Source organism: Cyrtonyx montezumae, unplaced genomic scaffold (assembly GCF_038088225.1).
Source record: "Cyrtonyx montezumae isolate F1298 unplaced genomic scaffold, pur_monq_1.0 scaffold_10, whole genome shotgun sequence".
NCBI classification, from domain to species: domain Eukaryota; kingdom Metazoa; phylum Chordata; class Aves; order Galliformes; family Odontophoridae; genus Cyrtonyx; species Cyrtonyx montezumae.
The window spans coordinates 26165157-26190265 of record NW_027071826.1 but is presented as its reverse complement, the minus strand read 5'-3'; the positions used below and the strand labels follow the sequence as shown (position 1 = coordinate 26190265).

At 31.8% G+C, this 25109-nt stretch overlaps 1 protein-coding gene across 4 annotated transcripts in view; it reads right to left on the bottom strand.

Moving 5' to 3' along the window:
• The window catches only part of NOVA1 (NOVA alternative splicing regulator 1), a 132863-nt gene that overhangs the window by 2527 nt on the left and 105227 nt on the right, over window positions 1-25109 (bottom strand). Inside the window, exons 4-5 of one of the 4 annotated variants that reach the window (XM_065753761.1) lie at window positions 20385-20456; window positions 1-623 (exon numbers count right to left, since the gene is read on the bottom strand). The exon at window positions 1-623 is cut by the window's left edge and continues 2527 nt beyond it. In XM_065753761.1, the coding sequence (XP_065609833.1) occupies window positions 1-623; window positions 20385-20456 (695 nt within the window). Of the gene's footprint in view, window positions 624-7666; window positions 8475-15928; window positions 15983-20384; window positions 20457-25109 lie in introns of those variants that run through there. The other 3 variants (XM_065753762.1, XM_065753768.1, XM_065753763.1) reach the window with 3 other exon arrangements.

The window sequence follows — 25109 nt, the reverse complement described above, 5'->3', positions numbered from 1 at the left end:
CCCGCCGTACCACCAGCAGTGCTGCCACTGGCTGAGGCTTCACTCGCATAGGTGGCCAACAAATTGGCTGCTGCTGCTGCTGGGTTGGCACTGGCAGCTGCTGCAGCCAAAGCCCCTGTAGCTGCTGCCTGACTTAGGCCTAAACCTAAAGTATTGAGATTATATCCATAGCTGGCTAACGTATTAAGTGCAGAGGTGATGGCCACCAGGTCATTGCCTGTAAAGCCAGATAAAACTGCTGGAAAGGCTGCCACTCCAGCAAGGTTAGCATGTCCTAATAGCCCTGCAGCAGCTGCAGCAGTTGGTAACACTTCAGCAGTGTTTGCATAAGGAGATCCGGTTGGATTGGAATTGGCCACTGGACCTGTGACATTGGCATAACTGATATTGAGACAGCTGCCACTCTGTGGATCCTCTTGTATCTTCTGGATGATAAGTTCGACAGCTTTTCGGTTTTGTTCAGGTTCTCCACTCACAGTGACAACCCTCTCTTGCAAGTTGATCCCATCAGGTTTCTGGGAAAGCTGCACCCAAGCCCCTGACTGCTCCATTATAGCCTTCACTGTAGCACCTCCCTTCCCTATTATCAGACCTGCTGTGCTGTTGGGAACTATAATCTTTACCTGTAATTAAAAAAAATATATATAAATAATACTTCTGCTTTGTGCATGAACACTATAATATTTTGCTACCCTATAAAAGGAAGGAAAAAATGAAGCAAATTAGTTAATATGTTTTTAAAGAAAAAGATTAAAAAATAAAATTAAATACAGCTTATCAGGTTTTTTAATGCTCTGCATCTCTTTCAAATGTACAATACAAAGAATTAAAGAGAATAACAGGAAAACCATTAATTGTTCTACAGAATATACTGCTTTCAGCACGGTACGTTTCAGATAAAAGATTAAACAAATGCAGGTATTATTTTCATATGAAAAGATTATTGTAAATTGTTTCAAGGTGAGTGTTTTCATCGGATTCCTCACTTTCCAGGCTAAAGTTGCAAAGCAAATTCTAAGGCAAAATGTGTTTCACATTCATTAGCTTCCTTTAAAAGATCTATAATAACATAGTAATAATTAGAAAAACACTTTGCGAAAGCAAGTAGAGCATAGTGTGGACAGATAAAATGAACTGGATCCTGAACTGGACATGATCTTGATTGTTCCACCTGTCACCCACATCAGAATGCACAAATTCATTATTTGATACACCTTACTGTTATCCAGCCTATGAAGAAAAGTAGGAGAGTGTATCTAAATGCTGAAGATCTTGAAAAAAAAAATAATATATATATATATATATGGTGCTTGTCCATCTTAAAATGTATACCCAGATGTTTTCAAACAAAGGGGATTTGCCTATTAATCGTAATGTTCTTCCTATTTAAATAGATTTTATTAATGTCAATAAACGTATTCTTCACTGACTTACTGATATGAGTGAAGAATGACACCCATGATAAAAATTCAGTGCTTATACTTACTATTCTTAGCTGTTTTTTTCAATATATATCCACAAATCAGTCTTATAATTTTAATGTTTAAGGTACCATATGATCCATAATATTCATTAATATGAAGTATTACCTTTACAAAAATACATTTTCAGTAACCTACTGATAACCATTCATCCAGGTTTTGTGGAGTATGTATGTAGGAATAACACTTACGAAATTGTCAGTTTTATCACCAAAATGTCATCTAAAATCTCAGCAATAAGACAATTAAAAATACAACCAAAAATGTATTAGCAATGTTACTTCATTAGAAATTCAAGCTTGTTATGAAATCAAGATAACTAGAAATAAAAATGCATGCCCTAGAAATAAGCTTTTTCTAATCTTATCAGTTTTAGATATTTCCAGTAATTATAACAGCATTAAAATCAAGTCTTTGAAGTCCAGTACACTATGAAGCTAAAAAACATTTGTATGTTTCACTTGCATAGCATGTATCTTAAAAATTTTAATATACCACATTGCATTCTGCACTGATTTTTTTTTTTTTTGTACTGTATATTAAACCTTGAACTTTTATTCAAGTTCCCAGATATTGTAACAAAAATATTCTAAGGTATAAATAAAAAATATTAGGTGCAGTCTTATTCTCAAGGTAACATAAAAGTATGGTCTCAAAAAAAAAAAAAAAATTAGCCAATCCATGAGCTACATAATCCTATAGAAAACATCTCAGAGTTTGTGAATATGCATTTTTAAATATAATGAATGTTGATATTTTTATCAAGTATTCAGTTTAACTGACTCCTTTGTCTTAGGACATACTAAGAATTTCATTGGGAGATTTTGACAACTGCTAGGTTTAATAACTAATGTGCAAAGTTTTGATTAAGTTAGGCATAAGTGCTCCCGTAAGTGCAGAAGAATGTAAGAAAATAAGAAGGCATGAAAAAAAATGGATTCAGAAAAGAAGGAAAAAGAAAATCCATATTCTTAACAAAACCAGCAGAAAAAACTACCTGAACTCATTCACACATCTTTACCTTACTGAAGCTGGGAATGTGAATCAAGTTGTGTCGTTTGAGAGGACTCGAGTTACTGCTTTATTTGTCAAGAGTCCTGGAGGTGTTGTTTAATTTTTTTTTTTACTATTAGGATATCTACATAGTGAGTGCCCTAATAATTATACTTGCATTTTGAACGAAATTATTTTTAAAATTTTGATGAAAAAACTAGACTGAGCCACCACAGATGCACTACTATTTGCAATTTTTTAACTGGTCTTGACATTAAAGTTAGTTAAAAGAAAACACCTTGATTTTAACTTTCACTCGTATAAAAATATCCTTAAAGAACTAGAATATCTTCCTAGCAATAACAAAGAAATTAAAAATAAAACAAAGCAAATAACAAAACTAAAGCAAACAAACAAACAAAAAAATCTGAAGGACTACATGCCATTATGTTCCATTTTGAAAAAGTCTGCAATTGCTGTTTTCAATCTCAAGCTTCAGAAATCTGAAATCTGACATGAACTGGGCTGACACTAGACTTCACAATACCACCAGTGCAAAGCTCTAGAGACAGATAATCTCATAACCAGACATATCATTACAGAAGTAAACTGGATAATTTTAGGACAGCAATGTAGGACACACAATACCATAGCTGTGTATGTTACCTGTATGAAAACCTAGGTCACTGTAATATGGCTGAGATTACTCTAAAATTCTGGTGTAGTCCAACATTATGGTGTTTTACTTCAGATATGAAATGAAGGAATAACTCTTAATTCAAAATAATAATAATAAAGGTTTTCTCAATAAGAAATTATCACATTCTGGCTTATATCATAAAACTTCATTTGGTTCATTGCTAAAAGCTCTGGTGGTTCAACAGAATTATCTGCCTAGTCATAGAGAAGATAAACATTGATGTTAAGTTTCAGAAAATAAATCTTGTCTTTACTGGATGTATATAATACAATTTTTTTTCTGCTTCTGAGAAATAAAAATTCTGAACTACAATTCTAGGAACATTAGACTCTGTGTGTTTTAGCTAGCAACGCTTCTGAACTGCTTTATTATAAGAATATCCCACTAATATGCTTTCAAATGCAAACCTTATGAGAGTGGATATTAAACCAATTAACATATACCACAAACTTTAAAAACTTACAGGTATCTAAAAATTAAATAATATGCACAACATATCTACATTATACTAAGACATCGCAGAAAATATGCTACAATTAAAATTCACTTTTAACAGAACACAAATGCAAAATTATGCATTTTGTTTAAAGCAGTAAGTGAAATCCTTCTCTTGCTGAAGTACCTGGCAACATTTGCATCATCCAAACACTCAATGTGGGTATTTGTAACAATTTCTTGAAAATATAATTTGATATAATTGATATAAATTGATATAAATTGAGATAATTATGTTAAAAAAGTGAAACATACTTAGATTTTCTACTTAGGTCATATTAATCTTGATAATTCATAATTTTCTGTTTCCCATATTCACTTGAATTTCCACGATTTGCATATTGGAATATCAATTCTTTAGGACAATCACTGGTTGTGTTCCATACTATATCAGGAATGAACAATAACATTCTTGGTCCCAACTCCTATTTTTTAAACAGAAATTGAAAAGCTAAATGATCTATTTGATTTTTGTTATCTGTACCATCATCAGTACATAAATACTGTACTCTCTGTCTGGCAGGGAAATCAGGCAGTATTCTTGCTGTCTTTTTATAGATAAGTTCAGAAAGTGATTTGGATACAGAAATGAATAATTCAAATAACATCCAAACTATGTGCTCTGAGCAGGCATGTTTGAGTACTCAGGAAGGTTAGGTTTCTATAGATTCATGTCTATGCTCCTGGCTATATTGAAATTTATACTGCAAAAAGGAGATTAAGTAGCCAAAGCAATAATAAACAAGTTTAAAATGCATAGGTAACTTGGTTGTTTCGTTGTTGTTGTTGTTTTTTGAATGCTGTGAGGTGGAGTATAGGGGTGCAAGGAACTCAGCCTTCATCTCATATTAAATAGATACTAGGAAAAAAAATAGTAATCATGGCAATTGCTTTTTTTCAGAGAGTAAATTAATTACTTCCACTGGCATCACCTTCATCCTTTCTATGTAACATCAGAATCAGGCTCTGAATTTAATACTACTTCTATGAAAATGGATTTAACAATACTAAGTAACTTCACTGCAATGTTTAACACACCACTGTATTTAAAAAGTCTTCACAAAAGCACAACTGTCCAAGAAACTGTGGTGCTTCTGAAGGGCTCAAGCCTGAGAATAGTTTAGTCAGCAGAGACCTGATGAAATTCTGCACACAGAGGAAGATCCTTGGTAGTTGAAGGATCTCAGTCTTTATGTCCTGAAGACACAATTTGCTTTAACTCAACATCACCATTTCACACTGCAAAAATCCTAGACTCTTGAATGGTGCATCAGCTAATTCCCTAATACTTCTTTTATTGACAGCCCATTTGCATAACCCCCTGTTACACATGTTCCTGGCATTGCAAGTCCTGCAATACATTCCTACACCTGCATTACTATCCACATCCTCATGTTCTTTCTCCCCCATACTCATTATCGCTCCCCTTGCACAAACATTTCCAAGTGCCTACAGCGACTTCCCCAGACCCTGCACTTTTGTTTACCATCTTATTCTGAAGATATAGAATCTGTTCAGATTCTCTCTTCTCACAGCCTTTGGAGGTGGGGCAAAGGCAACTACAAAAAGATTCTGTGAAGAAGACTAATTGGATTATAGGAAGAAATTAGATGATACTTTGTACCTTAGTACACAATACACATCTCTATTCAAGTTTCTGTTCTTGAGATTTTCTTCTCATAACAGTAAGTAAATATACTTACACTATTTTCTGAATATGTTTTACCTGAAATTACTGCAAGATAAGTTTCATTTTCTTTTCTCTATTTGCTTATTTTTGGTATTACTGTCTTCATAACTAGTAACTCTTCCAAATTCGTTTAAATCAGTCACACAATAACAGAATTAAGTTCAAGTTTTAGGCCATTACTCCTTGTCTTATTGCTATGCACCACTAAGAAGAGCCTCACTTCATCCATTTGCACCCCACCTCCTCAAGGAAATGTATATACATTTATCAGAACCCCTCTCAGTCTTCTTTTACCCAGGCTGAACAGACAGAGGTCATTCATTCTTTCCTTGTACAGTAGATGCTCCAGGCCCTTAATCATCTTTCTGGCCCTCAGCTGGACTCCTGGGAGATCTCTTGCTTTTTTGAACAGAGAAGCCCAGAACTGGAAACTGTATTCTTAATGTAGCCTCACCAGACCAGAGTAGGAGAAATCATCTCCCTTGACGTACTGGCCACGCTAATTTTAATGCATCCCAGGATACCTTTAGCCATCTTGCTCACAAGAGCACACTGCTGACTTATGGCCAACCTGTCCTCCACAAGAACACCCAGGACCTACTCCACAGGGATTCTTGCCAGCATGTCATCCCCTAACCTATACTGATGCGTATGGTTATTCCTCCCCAGGTGCAAGACTCTACACTTGCTCTTGCTGATCCTCATCAGGTTCTTCCCTGCCCAACACTTCAGTCTTTCCAGGTCATACTGCTGTGGCAGATGGTGTCAAATGCCTTGCTGAAGTCAAGGTACACAACATCCACTGCTCTCCCCTCATCAAACCAGCTAGTGATGACATCACAAGACAGCTACCTGGTCCTTTGAAAGAAACATTTACTGAAGCAAGACAGGTCCTACCCAAGTTAAAAACATAAAAAGCTAGAATAACAGTGCATCTAAAATCTGTATTTGTACGTGCCCCTAATTTGGAGCAGGAATTTGGAGGGTCTGATTCCCTCTCTACTATTTATCACCAGTGCTTACTTTGAGAGCTGCACTGTACAATGTTATACTTTAGTCCTAGTTACTATCATATAATACAAAACCAATTTCAGCTTAAACACTCATAATTATTTCTATTTATAATCAAAATGCTTAAAACTTTGGAACCAAACTGGAGAATGAATTAGTACATGAAAAAATATTACATTTATTTGTTTTGCAAACATTATTCCTTTATCTTTTTCTTTTAACTTTTTAAATTAGTATTTTATAATAAATCTTGATTCTTCATTGCAGCAAAAAAGAAGTACTTTTTTATTCTCTTAGATACAATGTAGTCATGCTACTGCCCATTTCAAAATACAAGAATGACAATTTGTACTATGTAATTTGGAATGCAAACAACTCACAGCAAGAAATTAAGAAATCATGTTTAAACAAACAACAAATTATCTGGCTTCTGATTCAGTTGCAGTTCTTTCACTGTTGTGCTCTAACACATAAATGGAAAGGCCATCTCTTCTCAAATGCAGTTTCTACTAAATTTGTACACATGCAAGTTGTATATGCAGTGACTAAATATTAAAACTGCTATTTATACAGGTGATTCATTTTATGAGATTACTTAATCCTCGAGGAACTATTTAAAATTTACAGACACAATTCTATGACTACTTTATTACTCTCATGAAAACAAATTTTGGAAGTATTTGAATGGAAGAAACTGAATTTTCCATGAATTCTATATGATGTATAGTTTTAATAACACAGAGAAGGAACCTTTTTTTTTTTCGATTATAACATAAAAACAACTCCCTATATTTCATGCATTAATATTTCATGAGTTTCAAATTACATTTTCAGGGAAGTGCAATGCATTTTGAGTAGTTTCATTTATACTTATCACTTTTTTATAATTAAAAAAAGAAAAAAATAAGATGGTTACATACTGAATTATATAAGAACAAAAATAATAAATTTTTACTCAATTGCAGAGTATGACAAAGACAGGAAAATAAGATATATATATTATTCAGATGAAACATCTTTTAAGAAGACAGAAAGCAGGATTACTAATTATTCTGTCCAGTAACATTTGCATGGCATTTTCAGTGGCAACAGAATGTTAAGCCTGTTCTGCAGTTAAAATTAAAATAGATCTATGCCTCCCCTAAAGTCTTCCTGTAATTTTTTTTGTTTAATTTCTTTTTCTCTCCTATTTGTTGTGTGGTGTTCTGTGAACACCTGCTAACATTCCATAACACAAAGATGGTTTGCTTAAAATAAAACAAAACAAAAACGTAGATAAATGTACATTGTTTTAAAAACAAATTCATTTCTCCGTTGGCATCAAGGAAACTCTACTGTTTTACATTAAACGAGATCTACCCTAAAAACTGATAAAACCTACTCCAGATTGCTAAAGGAAATGATTTTCATGACTGAATTTGGGGCACAGGTGATCTTTCCTTTTTTATGCTTTCCCAGTCACAAAAACTATAATGTTACCATGGCTTCTCAAGGTTATTAAATCATTGTTTAAAGAAGCACCGTAGACTGCTTTCATGGAAAATCTTTACACAAAAGAAGAAAAATACATAAACAATAAGGACTTGTCAGTTATTGTTGACCAGATTCCCAAATTTATTTAGGATTTAAATCCAAATTTAAAATCAAAATCACATTCCAGGATTTGAGGTAAGAACGGTCAAAACCAATTTCTGAAATTATGCATTTAACATTAACTAGACATGATGTAAGGATGCTAATACTTCTAAGATGCTTTCAGGTCATCTTCATCAAAGCTGATTTTTACAAAAATATACTACATATTCATTCAACAAAACAGAAAATTTATGTTTTTTTCAACATTACACCATTTGCGGGAGTCTATGCTACACCAAAATCCTTTCAATTCTATGACATGGAAAAGAAGGATTCATACAGACTCCTAAATGCTTATTTAGGCATCGTAATGCAATAAAGATGCTCGCATGTTTGGCAAATCCAATAGCCAAACACGTTACTTAGGCAACTCAAAAGAATATTCATATATTCAGGAACTCATGTGAAGAAGTGATCATATACTTGGCCAGTTTTGGATTATGTCCATGTACTTTATCTTGAATGTACCCTTAAGAAGGGTTTAACAAAGAATTTGTGAATCACTCATCAGGGGTATAATCACTGTGTAAAAACTTATTCTTTCTCAAAGGTCTTCATGTAAACTAATATGATAAAGAAGAGTTCAAGAGTACCTTTTCATGCCTAGATACTGATCTTTAAAGACAAAACGTTTTCTTAAGAGCCATATAAATTCAAATTTTCTCATGAAATCTTTATTTGATGTAGTAATCATACATTTTCCTTAAGACATAAAAATATACTAAGGAGTTTGAGCTGAATGTTTTTTGAAGGGAGGATGAAATGTATAAAAATCGAACTAGGAATAGTCTAAAAAATAAAATACTTCATAATTACACATATATAAGACAATGCAAAAAAAAAATTGCAAAAAAGAGTTGCTGTAAAACATCAATTGTAAATTCATGGAATAAATCCCTAACCTCCTGAAAATGACTAATATATATATTTCTAAATATATTTATATACTAAATCTATACTTCTCCATATGGTTCCATAATACTTGGTGACTTTTCTTTAAACCACCCTATCAAATTTAGCCAGCAGTTCCAGCAGATTTTGGGAACACAGAAGCTACATACTCAGCAGTGTCTTTTTAAACCATTTGTTCACAATTCAGTTGGTTCTAAGGAACAATAAGGAAAAAAAGATAAGCAAATGAATCCATATGGAAGGAATGCTCATATTATTACTCTATACAGTCAAAGTGAATGAAACCATCCCTACTATTTGTCATACCTTAGAATCTCAGAGCTGCAGTGATGTCAGACATAAGTGTGCTCATAAATATAAACAAATGGAAGACTTCTGCATTACAATAGTGTGGAAGAAAAGAACAGTTCATTACTAATATCTGCCCTTAACAGTATGAATGAATATACACTGTATGGCTTTCAGCTAAGTGAGATTCTTTCTTCAGTCTATAGTTACACATACAGAGGTAAGAAGAGACACAACAGGACACTTTTAATGATATATCCTGACCTAACTTTACACCCGTTTTGCACATGCTCTTGTTTCACGGATAACAACATTGAAAAGTAAGATGAAGGATAAATCTTATAGCATCACCAATCAATATGCAAGAATGGAATAATAAATTACTTGCTACATATGTAATGAACGTTGCAAATACCATCCAATGTAAGTGATAGAAAAGGAATCTACTATAACCAAATGAATACCCATACATTTTTGTGGGCCATAAAACAAATTAATAATACCCTCTGACATAGCTTTTTACATTATTCTTAATTTAGACCCTGGTGTAACTATCAATTTTTAGAAAAAGAAAGAAGGGGACATGTGCATTAAAGTAATGGCAGACATCCCATAAATGACTCAGCTCAGTGAAAACAGGAGGCTCTATGATTTGCAGATTGTTCTGTCTAGTTTCACTGCTTTTCAGAGTGAAAGGGTTGAAAAAGCAAGAAATTCAGCCTAGACAAAGTGCATCTGGTGTTCCTAGGTGAACAATTCTTTGTGGCTTTAGTGGCCAGATCTTACTCATTTTACTGTCTACCCTGCACACCCAGTATTGCAACAGATAACTAGCAACAACTTGATCCCTTCTGTACTGACTACTAACTACTAAAATAATGATTTTGTATAGCAAGAGCTACTCAATTAATTTCTCAGGAAGGCAATCTCAAACATGTCATTTGAGAATTGCTTTCAAATGAGAAAGTAAAGAACATTTAAAAGAATGCTAAAAATCATATTTCTCCGGGTCATAAAAATATTATTTACCAGAAACTTTTATTACAAAAAGAACAGCTTCATTACTGTACTATATAGTAGTGCATAGCCTTGTAATGCTGATAGTCTTCTGAGAATCTACTACAGAACTTTTGTCTCTAAGGCTGATGTATGTCTCTACAAGGATCAGAGACAGAACAGAAGAAGGTCATATCAAGCTGTTAGTCCAGGGAGATATATCAATACCTACAGATAAGTTAAATACTGTTTTATAACAACACATTCACCCCAGTAATTCAGTGTGTATATGACTAATTTATATGTACATATACATTCTGATTTACCCCTTAGAGTCTTTCAATTAAACATTTTTAACCAAGACAGGCATCAGGGAAGCAGTGACAATTGCTGGGAAAGAAAAAGAAAGAGAAAAAGAATACTGGAATAGGTGGAGGAAATGAATTAAATTAACAACTTATTTGAGTAAATAGAAACAATGATTGACAGGTGCTAGGAGAAACCAGAGTTAGGTAAGTCAACCTAGCTTATCAATAAAGGTTATAAAGGTGTAGAATTGTGTAGGGAAGATCCTGGATTCACATTAAATTAGGCTCAATGGGCAAAATTGTATACATTTATTATTAAATCACATATTTGCACAGCATATTGTCTACATATGTTCATACTCTTGACTATATTTCTCCTTCAATAAAAATCTGTGGAGTTAAACATCAGTTGAGATATATCTCTTAAATAAGAGATTAAACTCCAAAGCAATTAACAACTTCTGAGATTCAATTACACATTATGAAAGTGACACAGAAGCAACATTTGAAAATAGATAACTTACACATGTTCATAATTTTGACTGGTTGATGTAAATATCCACATGGCAAAAAAAAACAAAAAAAAAAGACCTCCTAAACAGAATGAAGTGGTAGGGCAAAAATGGTACATACAGCTATACTTATATGTAAAAATCACACATTTTTATATATACATTATATGTGTGCAATTATGTATGCATTAACTTTGGAAAGTATATTACTAAGAATAAATTGGGAGATGCATATTCAAAATTTGGATTTAAAACTTTTTCATCTTTTTAAAGGTACTCTGAAAAAGTACTCACATCTACTATTGCCTCAGCCACTATGAACAATATGTACATATTCTTCAGTTTCCACGAATTACTTTTTTTTTAATTTTGTAAAATCCTACCAATATAAATTAAAAAAGTCAATATACTTTCTAAACACCTTTGATTTTGTAAGACTTTAAAAATTATTTATCATCTCAGTTTATATAAAGCTGCACACAACGTGAATTACTTTTTATTAATGTACTATGAAATTAGTTTTATTTTATTATTTTCAGTGGTTTAAAAAAGAAACACTTCAAATTAAAAAAGTCCTTTATTATTTTCTAATTTTTAACACAATTTTGGTGTTATTAAAAATACCAATTTTTTTAAGATGTCCTAAATGACAGTTTTATATCATATTATTTCACTTTCAGCATTTTTCTGTCCATCAAAATTCAGACAGGTCAAAAAGAAAAGCTTCCTGTGATAGTAGTGTATATAGTAGGATAAACAATAATACATATAATAGAAATTTAAACAAATACATGGCTTATGAATTTAAAAATTCTCATAATTATCATATTATATTCAAATAATTACATTGCAGTTTGAATAATTGAACAGTACATACACTATGCAGTACAATAAGATTTATGAAATATCTGTATTCATAACAAAATTTGTAATTTTATAGATATTACATAGCTAACGGTTTTGTAACTAGATTCCTTAATATACTCTTAATTGGAAGATATATTTACATTAATATATTTTTAACTAAAATATGTACAACTTAATTAAAATCTTAAATTCAAATTTCCAAACATATATTTGACCACAGTGAGGTTGTAATCCTTCTTTTATTAACCTCATTCACACGTGTTGCTATTAATATAAGGTAGGTATAACTTATAATATACTTAGAAATAGCGTTAAGTAAAACCAAACATCAGTGTATACATACACACTACATACAGCCAATTAGTCTTCACTGTGAGTGTTCAGCTGAAGTGTAGCACAACTTAATAATTAATTTTGACATAAATTAAGCCTCTCAAGTGCTCAAGTATAAGTGAATTATAACTTTAACATTTATTTAACAAAGAGCTAATTATGTCATATCTTCCTGTTTTTAGAACAGAGTGAGATAATACTGGTTTGGGACAACACAGAGACAGTTAATTTATTAAATATTTTAAATATAATACCATCAACCAACTTCAAAGATCTGTATATCTTTAAAAGTGATTTCTTAATTTCACATCACTAAATTATAGATAAATATTCATTTACATATGATGTGCAAGGAACGGTTTTTTGCTTCAGTACTTGTTACTAAAGAACGTCATTTATCACTGCTCAGTCTATTCCATAAATATATTTTATTCCATAAAACACTAATACTTCTAAAAGGGGCTTAAATGGACACTACATTTCAGTATATCATGGGTAAGGAGCAGCTGTTAATTTGTCATCAAAATTTTTTCCAATTAATAAGAATTAAATGAAACGGATTAAAATATTCTTACTGTATTTACCATTTTGGTTAAGTGAAATATAAAAATAACCAGAATGAGGTAGGGATGCATGGATATCATGTATTACAAAACATGAAATAAGTCATGTTGCAGTTAAAGAAATAAAAATTTAAAGTCAATCCAAACATTATCCTCCATCTTCAACTGAAAGAATAATTTTCATGTACATGCTTGTAATTGCTGAATAATAAAGGACAGAAATACTCTCGTTGGCAAACTACATTTGCTAAGATGTCATTTGAGAAGCAAGTGAAAGAAAAAGGACAAACTTCCAGAACCTACTCTATATCCTCAAATGCTCAATCTACTAAATACTAAAATCAAAATTTACATCACGGAGATATTGAAGAGCACTGGATTCAGTCCCTGGACATTTCTGAGGAAGTTTATGATAGTCTATGGTCATATTTTTCTACTGCTTCACTATCTGCAAGCTCAGAATAACTGAGGAACTTACTAAATCTAGATGTACTAACAGGAAGCCAGAAAACATTATTAAAAAAAAAAAAAAGAAAAAGAAAAGAGAGAAAAAGAATCATGTGAAAAGAACTAAAGAGACAAAACTATGGGAAAATATTGGTTCTGAATATGACGAAGTTGCATACTGTATTGACTGTAGGGTAAAACATGTTAGCCGGTATTGACTATCTGAAGTCTGAGATGCTATACCAAAGACAAAGGCCTCAAGAGATGCATCTTATCTGCTGTAAAAGAAAAAAACATTTCACTATTTGTAGCGCTATATATCAACAAGATTGTTTTTATGACACGTACACAAAAAGGGTTTTTTTTCATTTATACCAGGAAAATGCCTACTTCCATTGGTGTGTTTATCTCACATATATCTATGACTCTCGCTGCCTGCTGAATTCTCAAAACATACAAAAGGCAGATTCTATCTGCAAGAAAGGGCAGTGCATTGCTGTAATATTCCTACAAACAAGTTGGGAAAATGATGTTTTAGACAGAAAAAATAAAAATTATAGATATTTTTACTATTATTTTTTATTTCCTATACTTTACATGTTCAATGCAGGATCTTATTTTCATGCAGAGATTTCATAATAGGGCTAGACCTAGCAATGCCTGCTTGATTCTGAGATAGCAGGAAAATGTGGTATTGACTTTTCTACTCCATACTCTGTGTTGTCAGTATCTGTCTTGGTGTGACAGTAAGCTTTGTAATCTAAACTTTCTACATTCTATGCTTTCTACATTCTCATGCAACTCTAGATCATACACATTCTGAACTCCATAAGAGCTGCTATGATCTACAGGAATGCAATCAGCAGATCATCAAAGGCATCCAGTGAATAATATGTCAGTGATGTTCAGAGTCTTAGGCATGAGAACGCAACATTTTTCCCCATGTCTTCTGAATACTTTTAAAAACACTTCCTCTAAAATCAGAAAGGAACATTGAACAGTGAACCCTAAACTTGCTCCATGAGAGAGAGCATGAGGAAAGCAATCAAGTAAACCAATATAAAAAAATATGAACACTACTAATTACTTATGTAGTTGTCCAAAGGGGAAAATACAAAATAGGCAAAACAAAAATATACTGATTTGCATATAAGATTTTTCAAAATTACTTTAAAAGCTTTATAGTATCTAAAAATGCTTTAATCCATAAGTATTTAAGTAGACATTGTGAGCAAAAGCTGTTCTCAGAGACTGCAAAATAATGTGAAAAAGCAGTCCAAGAACAAGAGAAATATGATAAAAGTCATGTATTAATCTGAGAACCAGAAAAAAATGTCTGTGAAGAATAGGTTAATTCCACTTCTAGTTTGGCAATGAAATGAAGAGTTTCAGCTGAACAGAAGCAGGAAATGTTACTTTTGAGGCACTGAAACTTTTACTGGAATCTTCTCATTTGGACAAGGGAATAAGTCCCCCTAGCACTTTCTCAAACATTACTCATTACTTGCTGTCCACAGCGTGTCATAGTCAACAAATAATGGAAAAAGAAACTGTCATTTTATTTAACAAAAAGTTAACCTGATGGAGGTACAAATTTACAATCCATAAAAAAATCTAAAAATCCAGAATGTTAAAAGATTTTTCACACTGCAAAGACAAATGTTTTTCCAACTACTGTAGGCATGTCCATTTAGTACCGGTGCAATGCACAGTGTTGAATGGGGAGTTAAAATTATTACTGGGATAGTCTACAAAAGAACGACAAATACTGAGTAGGTGCTAAGATCAGATGTCAAAGTTCTTGATGAAAGGTGCCGAGAAAACTTTCCTATTCTGAGAAATTCTGTGAAAATTTTTTCTGTTGGTAACAAAAATATACTGTAAGTTTCGGAGCCTTACAGAAAAAAATCAGTAAAACCTATGCAAATTACAGAGCCTATTACTTGTCTATTTCCTTAAATATTATGATGAGGCTACCAAAAGCTACTTGTGAAGAAAAAAATGTTCTGGTACCATAATTAGAAAAATACATTCATAATTTATGATATTTGTGTTTTTCAATGAATTTCTAATTTTAGAATCCAGTACAAATTTCTCCACAAAACACTATCTTTTAGTTGAAGTCTCTTCCAAAAAGCATATTACTGTTGTGAGTGGAAATCACATCCCATCTTCAGGATGTAAATAGAATTATTGTACTTATCAATGATCAATCCAGCAGGTTGAAAAAGGTTAAACTGCTATTTATATTTTCTCACTGTGAATTACCACAGCATGTATTTTCCTATTACACTACACACAGCTCTATACTTCTATAGTATCTTTTATTAAAATACTAAAAACTTCAAATTGACTTTTCTTTCAAATATATGGTACTGAGGTTTGGAAAATCAAATGATACATCCAGCATCACTCAAACTGTGAGAGACCTAAAAATAGAACAGATGTTTTCAATACCACTGTAAGAAACGACATCAACATAAGAGCATTAGAATTAGATAAATGTTCAAGTTAAAATATCAGAGACAAAATACCTTGGTTAACTTTCACATCAAATTATCATAAGTAAATAGAGATGGTATCAGGATGGCCTATGAGAGCTAGCTAGTATCCTGATATCATCCTTAAAAATGCACTTTAAGATTTACACAATGAGAGTTTCAGTTTTATACAAATATTTTGTACTTCTGTTCAAAGTCTATGTCCTGATGATAAAAACAATGTTTAATTTTCTATTTCTTCTTCCATCTGCTGCAACAAATCAGATATGAAATGAGATGAATTCATCTATTCTTTAAAAGCCATGAGTGCTGTACTTGCTGGGTACACGCAGTACAAAGAAAATTGGCTCAATCCCATAATGTACAAAGATTTGAAAGTATTATTTATTACAGATACTGCAGGAAGCAGATGGAATGGATTAAAAAAAAAAAAAAAAAAAAAAAAAAAAAAAAAAACCCTATAAATCTTGAGGACTCCAAGCAGTGTACAAAATGATAAAATAGTTTCAGGTGAAAACTATAGGGTATAATTTAAAAAATGTAAACAGTCTGTGACAAAACAGTGCATTAAAACAATTTTTTTCAAAAGTTTTCAGTAAGTTTATGACACAAAGTTTGGACTAAGCCTATTAGTGAGTTTGAGCCAGTCTAAGCTGCAAGAGAAGGAAAGAACAGCTGTACCCATCCCTCTCTTGACTTATCTTTAATTGCAAATGTCTTTTTTGGCCTTTTTCTCCTTGACAACAGTTAAACAATATCAATCTCAGGGAAAAGGGAAGAAATAGAATAGAATAGAGAAGAAAGCATGGAAGGGTTTGCAATTGCACTTAGAGGTGTACGTGAAATAGATACAAAGTTTAGCCTTACATCACTTGTGCTTATCTCTAAAATAAGTCACATCAGAACAAGAGACAGATAAGAATGAAAAATAAAATTGCAAACAAAAGAAAATACTACGTAAACAGATTTATTATAGAAATGCTTTCCTACTTGCACTTAAAATAAGTATTAACATCTGTACCTTTTCAAGGTAGCAAAGAAGGAAAAACAGTATGTACTGCGTGATGTTTATGGCACTGTTTAACAATTTTGTAAGGAGATACCCATGTGAAATGTATTTTAGAAAAGTAAAATTGTTTTCTTCTTTCAGGTAAATAAAGTAACACTATATTCTGCCAATTTCTGGAGTGCTAGAAGAACAGTTTCACCACTGTAGTCATATGCGAACTTTTTCTTATCAGAAAATTGTCATGAAAGGGTAATGCTGAAGTACTTGGTCTATGTGTACAGGAAGATTCAAGTTCTTTTCAGTGATAGGTACAGAGGTGAAAAAAAAAACACAACATCCTATCTGAAATGTCTGAGTACCCTAAACTTTATTCCATCTTTGGTTCTTCCTTACTGGAAGTTACTAGTGTGTTAATTTATATTGTGGACAAATGTCCAAGGAAGTCATATCAAAAAAATAAATTAGACTTGTCCAACAATAGTACTGTCAGATGCATATTTTCCTGGAACAGAAACAAAGAAAAATATTCCCCACACATAGGTCTCTGCTGCATTCATGGGAATTCAGCATAGCACAACATGACAGATCTGAAGGGAGAGATTTATTCCACTACAAAAGACTAATTTAGAGACTACCATCCTCCTCTTGTCAATGATAGAACGTTCTGTTTTGTGATCACTGAATTTTTCAAAATAAAAAGAACAAAACAAAAATTCAACATTGAAATTTCCCTAAAAGGGAGTTATGAATTCATCTAGATGGAGGCAAATCAAGTTATTACAAGGAAGATGTAATATAAGCTAGATTTCCCGCCTAGTGTCCTCTGACTTCTGCTGACAGAAATGTTTTCTCTTGTGATAAAAACTGTGCCTATAAATTGTTCTGTCCACAACATAAACCCTGTCAGAAGAAAACAACTGATGTACTGATACAGTGTGTCGGATCACATCATTGTGTAAGCTCATCCACACACATCCTCAACAAGTCTATAATTGCAACAATTAACATGGAGTCCTCCGACTCAGAAATCGCACTCCAACATCAAACTACCAGCACTAAGCATTGCTTAAATGCTGCTTAATCACTTTTTAAGTCTTTAATGTAAAATATGGTCTTGTTGTGATGAAATATTACAGAAAATTGAATGATGTTAAGTCAGATATGCTATTACATACACAATGCAGGCTGTACTGTCAATTTATTTTCCAGCTTAATACCAAATTTCCAGACTTCTATCCAGCTAAATACATTCCTTCATATTATCTTTATTTAACATTTTGTGAGAAAATTTACACCTATACTGTTATTTTCTACTAAGAATCATCATACCTAGCTATAGATCAAAACAAATCTGCTTTGTTCTCTTAGTCTCCTATTGGTTACTTACTTGACTACAGACAGGTTTCGATTACCGTGTTGGAACCTATTTTCATGTCACAGCCGCAGTGCAGATACTTGTCGACATACTGGTGCTGAATACTAATCACTACTACAGTCTAGGAACAATTGCCAGCTACATCACTTATCACAAGCATGAACAGAAAAGCCTTAATTGCCTTATCATGTGCTTTATGCTTGCTGCTGAAATGGGTAGAAAGCACTAGGAAATGCGAGTTGAGATAAAATAATTGTAAACAAGTAAAAATGTCTAGGATTAATGACAAATGCATTTCCAAAATTCATTTACAGAATGTATTACTCTTTTTTATTTATTTATTTATACAATTCTAATGCAACTCAAAAGAGGTCTTGGTTATTTCTATGAAAATGGAACTGAATATGAGTTAGGGATAAAATGCATTAACCGATGTAATGTGGCATACAGGCAGTATACAAAGCATATACTTTTATCTTAGTTTGAATATTCCAGCTAGATCTCTTGATAAAATTCTCATAGAACAATTTTTGGTAAAAAAATCTATTTTTAGCTATTAGAAGACTGCTAAGTTTAATATGATATACTGCAATTTTGATCATTCAAAATTCACAAAACAGATGCAAAGTAGATACCTCTCTGATGCTAATTAAGCAGCAAAATAGTATTTTCTGTTAAATAAAAGCATGTATTCCTTTATCTATCAGTAATGATCATCAAGGTAGTAATATATAAAAAAATGGGAAAGACAGAACAGAAAGAAAGAAAGAACACTTTTAACAAGGATCTGTTTGTTCAACATTTTCAAAACATTCTCATTAGAATACACAAAACACTAAAATTAAGAGGGAGAGAATAAAGACTGAACAGAGTAGGCTGTTCATAAAATATCCTTAGTTGTTGGCAAAGATTTTATATTTATCATTTAATGATGATGAAGCCAAACAACTGCTGCTGGAATGGAAGCAGGCTGACGAAGATTTTCAAATTGAAGTGAAGGATATCACAACTTACAGTGTTCTTATAGTTCTTCCATCTGTATTGCTTCTGTCTAAATTTCATTACTTTCTGTATCAAATGTCTCTTTCAAAAGCTGCTCATGTGTTGATCAAAAATGTGATATATTGCTTTAAAACGCTTGGTCCTGTTATACATTAAATTGTTCATTCATACAGACAAGAAGGTCTAAACAGTTCACAAAATATCAGAGAATTAGCAATTTGTGTCAATGTTAACCTCAAGAGGAAATTAGCTTGTTTTGAAGAAAATTTTTCTGGTATTTGACCTAATTTGTTCAAGGTCTGATAGAAGCATAAAGCTAATTTAAACAGAGCCTGTTTTTTAAAAACTGTTAGCATTACCTGAATACTTACATTATTTGAACACAAAATATGTCAAGTTTAACAGCACAATAACTGAATAAGATATTTACTAAACATGAATCAATTCTTCAGTTGTAAACAGAATAGTATTAAGTAACTTTAGCAATTTTCATTAAAAAAGAAGGTACGCAACCACGACGATTTGTGGACAAAATGAAGCAGACATATGGTGGCTTTTTTTTTTGGTTTTGTTCTTTTTCTCAGTTAAAAGAGAAACAAACATGTAATTAAAATTGCGCTAAAAGTTTATGCTTTTTAAAAATTAGATCTGAATTAAAATTAATTAGATGCGTTTGAAAGGTTTGGAAGTGACTTAATTTTACTTCTATCCAAATCAAGAGGTTTTCATCAAAAACTTTTATTACACATAACAGTAATTAAACATGTTTAAACAACGGCCTTATGTTACTGTCCACAAACATATTTGAAAATCATTGAAATAAGTAAGTAAATAAAATCTGTGGCTATTGCCAGGCTGATATACATCCAATTAAGTATGTTTTATGGGTAACTCCACTGTAATTTATCCAGGAAGTAAACACGTGTGTGCATATATACATAAACACACCAAACCTAACTCTGCAGAAATACCAGTATGCACTCTTACTATTTACTAATCAAATTAAGAAAATAATACTATTTTACAAGATTAAAAAGAAAAAAAGTTTTTACCTGAGATCTCAAAGAAGACAACAAAACAAATTAAAAGACAAAAAAAAAAAATTCCCATTCAATTTACAAAATTCTAATAAGAGTTAGATATCTATGGTTATGAGTGTACACATGTGAATGAACGAATAAATCCTTAACCCACCATATCTTTTTCTCCAGTTTGCAAGCTGTCACCCGTGAAAAGTATGGTGTAGATGGTAGGATGATACTGTACCTGATTGGCTCTGGAGGTGGTCATGGGATCAGATGGAGAGGACTTGGTGGTAGTTGGGGAAGATGGCAATGTCTGGGAACAAAGCAGTTCAGGAGCAAATCAACCTTTACAAGCCTTAGACTGAACAGTTAAAAAATAAATAAACCAACAGAAGTAACATAACTACAAAATTAAAATGAATAAAAAATGCCTAAGACAGAATCTTTCTCCTACTCATTGGAACTTAATGGAATTTAACATCAATTGGATAAATAATGCATGTAAATATGCATGTTTATGCATGTAAAAACAAATTCATGACTTGAAATCAAGATGGTGAACTCACATAAATACTAAAAAATATGCCAGCCACATGAGGAATATATTCTTTCCTCTCTCTTTCAGAAAACGAAAACTAGAAAACACAAATTCCAGCAAGTTCAATGAGCACACTAAATACAGTTATCAGCCTACAAGCAAAAAGGGCCAACGTTTGAAAGAAACTACTGAAATTTACTTTGGCACCTTATAATGCACCATTCTATAGCACGGACTATAGCCAGCAAACTGTGTTCCATACCTTAAAACAATTATACTGAAGCTACGGAGCTTTCAGCAACATACTAATTACTAAAATATTAATTGATCATTTTTAGTTGAGAGGAGTGTGAAAAAATGTAAACAACAATCTCATGATGGATGAGCATGCAACTAATACCTTCACAACAAATTGCTACAATATATTTATCATTAGTGTTAACGATCCTTTAATTGAACAAAAGTTAATAACGTATCATCAGCCTGTGTTCAAAATAAACACAAAAAAGAATTAAGAGTCATATTTATTGATAATGTTTTCTAAATAATATACATATGCTTAACATTAATTCTTCAACATACCAAAAAAGCACTGCTCTACTTAAAACTTTATACAAGTATCTCTTTTTAACATACTAGATCCTGACAGAATAACTCTTTTAATAAACGTGAAAATGTCAAATTCCCACTTCCAAAACATAACATACAATACTTATTCAAAGCATATATTTGTGACATTATATAATATAAAAATAATAGAAAATATTCCAAATTACACTATTTTTACTGTTGGAATGTTGAAATGCTATACAACATAACGCATCACGTGAACAAATAATAACTAACCAAAACTATTTAGAAATAAAAGCAAAATTTCACATTTTCAGCAGTTCTGTTACTTACAATCATCGACAGTCCCTCATAAAATAGGTATACATAATTTTTCACTAAAACTCTTAATGCATATGAAAAGCTGGAACACTGTGAATGCATAAAGTTACGTGTATTAGAAAAATATGGGCTTGTACATATGCACACACAAATAGTTTGTTTGCATGTTAAGCAATATGAAGATCCACCTTTTCATAGTTTGTAGATAGTCAAGCAGCCAAAATACGAACAAAGAAAAAAAAATCTAAAGAAACAGATCCTTATTTTGTTCCCAATTTGCAGTTCACAATATAAAACAATAAAAATAAAAACAAAAATACATACAGCTTCAGCATAAATTCAGACTTCATCAAGAGGCTTACGTAAAAAAAAAACTGCTACGCAGAGAACACTATAAATAATCACCTGGTAAAGTGTTGTTGGTCAGCAGATTGTATATACTGTGAAAATCAAGACAATTATAAAGGATCTCCCCATGTACTTCTGTACAGAACATGGGTTCATTTGCAAGTGGTTAGAACTATTTAGAAAAAGTGTTAGATTACACAATAGTACAAGGCTGGAAATCTTCAATCACAAAAATATACTTCTGAACTTTATGAGATCATGCAGTGCATCTGCACTGATTTTTCATTCTTTAAGCTTAAACTGAGAGGAAAAAAAGGGAGAGAAAAAACAACAGAACCAGAATGGAAGACTGCAACTATCCTATTTTTCTTTTTAATTATAGCTTAATATAAAACTTTAATCCTGAACTAAAATACATATATAGATATATACATACACATATTTTACAATTCTCCAAGAAAAAAAAAAAAAAGAAAAAAAAAAGAAAAAAAAATAACAAAAAGCCAAGAAACAAGCCACGCCCCCAATGAACAGAAATTATAGTTTGACTAAAATATTCCACATAGCAATTTGTGATCATGTAGAACACTTCAACACTGAATAATGACCTAACTGCTGATAACACCAGGACTGAACAAAATTGTAGGCATCTCAGTTTTCAGAGTGCTCATACTTGGTTCAGGTGACTACTGAGCTATAGCATTCATTAAGTTGATGTATTTAACTATTTCATTTTAGAAAAAGCGTGTTTAAAATCCAATAGAAAAAAGATTAAAAAGTGAAACAATTATATTAACAAACAAGAATAAAATATCAACATAGACATTTTTTTTTCCAAACATACATACTGGTGACAAAATATTATAAATATTAATAGCAAGTATGATTAATTTTTTAAAAACTAGTGTTTGCATTCAAGGTTTAATCTTACTTTGTTTTATATTTATATATATATATGTAAGATACAGATATAAGTATCCAGAAATACATATATATATGACAGACTTCTGTGAAATGTCATCCTTTTTCATGCTTCTTCTTTGTAATCTTTTATAATTCTGGAGACACATTAAACACCCATTAAATATATATTCTTTCAATTAAAGTAACAAAAGCAGATTTCTCAAAAAAATAAAAAATAAAAAAAAAGAAAAGAAAAAAGAAACACCTCATTTGGAAATTGTTTTGAATTTCCATTGGCTGATATGTAATTTATGAATGCATCCAATTGCTTTTCAAGACCTTATAGGCAAAATTAATTATTAAAAAAAATCTTGGACAGGGGTCAATAATTCTGATTCATTACAGTAAAATATATTTTTAAAAGAATTGGCAAGCATTTTTGCATTAGGCAAGCACTTTAATTGAGTAATTATTAGGCTTCTGGGAATTAGTTATTTAAAGAGATTCAAAATCATAACAAGAATTCACATCCCAGAATTTTAGTTTTTGAGACAAAAACAATTAGATTATAATTGATGTTTTCCTGAAATTACATTTTCCCAGGTAGAAAGCTAGTCACAATTCCTACTACATATCACATTCTAAGACTCTTGTGATTTTGTTTTGTTGTGTTTTCTCAAAGATTCCTTTCTTTTGTATAAGTTATGTGAGCAAACAAATAAAAGACAATATTTATGGGGAATAAAATGCATATAAATATTGTAATAAATAAACAAAATTAAAAAAAAAATATTGTACTGAGACTGCTAATTTAATTCTCAGTATCTATCAGTGTATTTAATACTTAGAAGAGTAGAAAGAAAAGGCAGAAAATGAAATATCATTGAGAGACAAGGTTAGAGACATGAAAGCATATGAAGAAATAATATATATAAATAATATATAAATGTGAAGGTGAAACTGTATTTACAGTTAGCCACTTTCTGGTTTCCCACTACAGGGCCTGCTATACAATCTTGGTCATACCATTACCCATATTACACCATTATTATTACTAATTTAATACTGAGTTTCAGTCTTGCATATGAATGTTTGTGCTTGCAAATCAAATTAATTTAATGGGAATATTATTTGCTTAAACCAATATTTTAATACATTTTAAAGATAAGGTGATATCTTTTTAGAATATTATTAAATAGATGAAGAACTTCTGCAGCTACAATAAGAAAAAAGTAAACTCCAAAGGCTTTTGTTGTGCTGAACAACACATAAGACTATAACTTATTAAGCTAGTAAGTTCTTGACTTACTAGATTTTTAATAGCAGCAAAGATGAGCCTATATCAACAGACCACTTCCTTTGCTAAATAAATTATTCTTTTCCGTCTTCTGTGAATTTTTATAACCTAAAACTTAACCAAATGATTCTCACCTCAGTAATGACTGCATAAGCAACACATTTTTAAAATCTATTTTTGAAAAAGAAATTACTGAGAACTGTTATTTTCAATCAAGACTGTAAAAGAGCTACTTTGATAACTTTAGGGATCTGACCTGACTTGCTACCTTTTCTATAAGAAACAAAGTAAAACTATTCTGACTGATATTTCATGCTCTTTGCACTTGTTTTTTCTTTTGTGAAACAGAATATCTAGAGCATAGAACAGTACAGAAAGTTATCACAGGCAGATAGAATGCTTGCTTATAGGTGCGGACAGAGGTAATTTATGTGTGTTTATAAACTCCAGGGAACGTCTCCTTGAAATAGGAAACAAGTTGTGGGAAGTGTGATGTGAAAGAGGGCTTGTCTCATATTTCGTCTGGGTAAAATAAGGATGAAGGAGCATAGAGCAAACTAGCAGGTGCCATTTGGATCATCAGAGCAACTCTGGATGGAGTGTGTGATATAAAACAAAATTACAATAAGATGGACAAAGAAGGACCTTCTTTCCTCCAAACTTGTCACAGTAACACAGAACTAATGAAAGATGCGGTGTTAACGTAGAAATATCAGAACACTCAAGTAGGTACAAAATACATAAGAGTACATGGATTACAGAACTCTGAGAACAAGAAGAAAAAAAAAAAAAGCCAAATTTTGATTTTGGGCTACTTTGGGATTTAGGAAAATAATACTGAAACTGCAAAGACTTAGAAGGCTAAAGATAATGATGCAATGCTGAATATTACTGTTCATTCCCCTAAAGCAATCTTCTTTCCTCATTCCACTTTTGAAGCACATACAGTGAAGATTTAACCATCAGCTATTAATTGAAAATTAACTGAG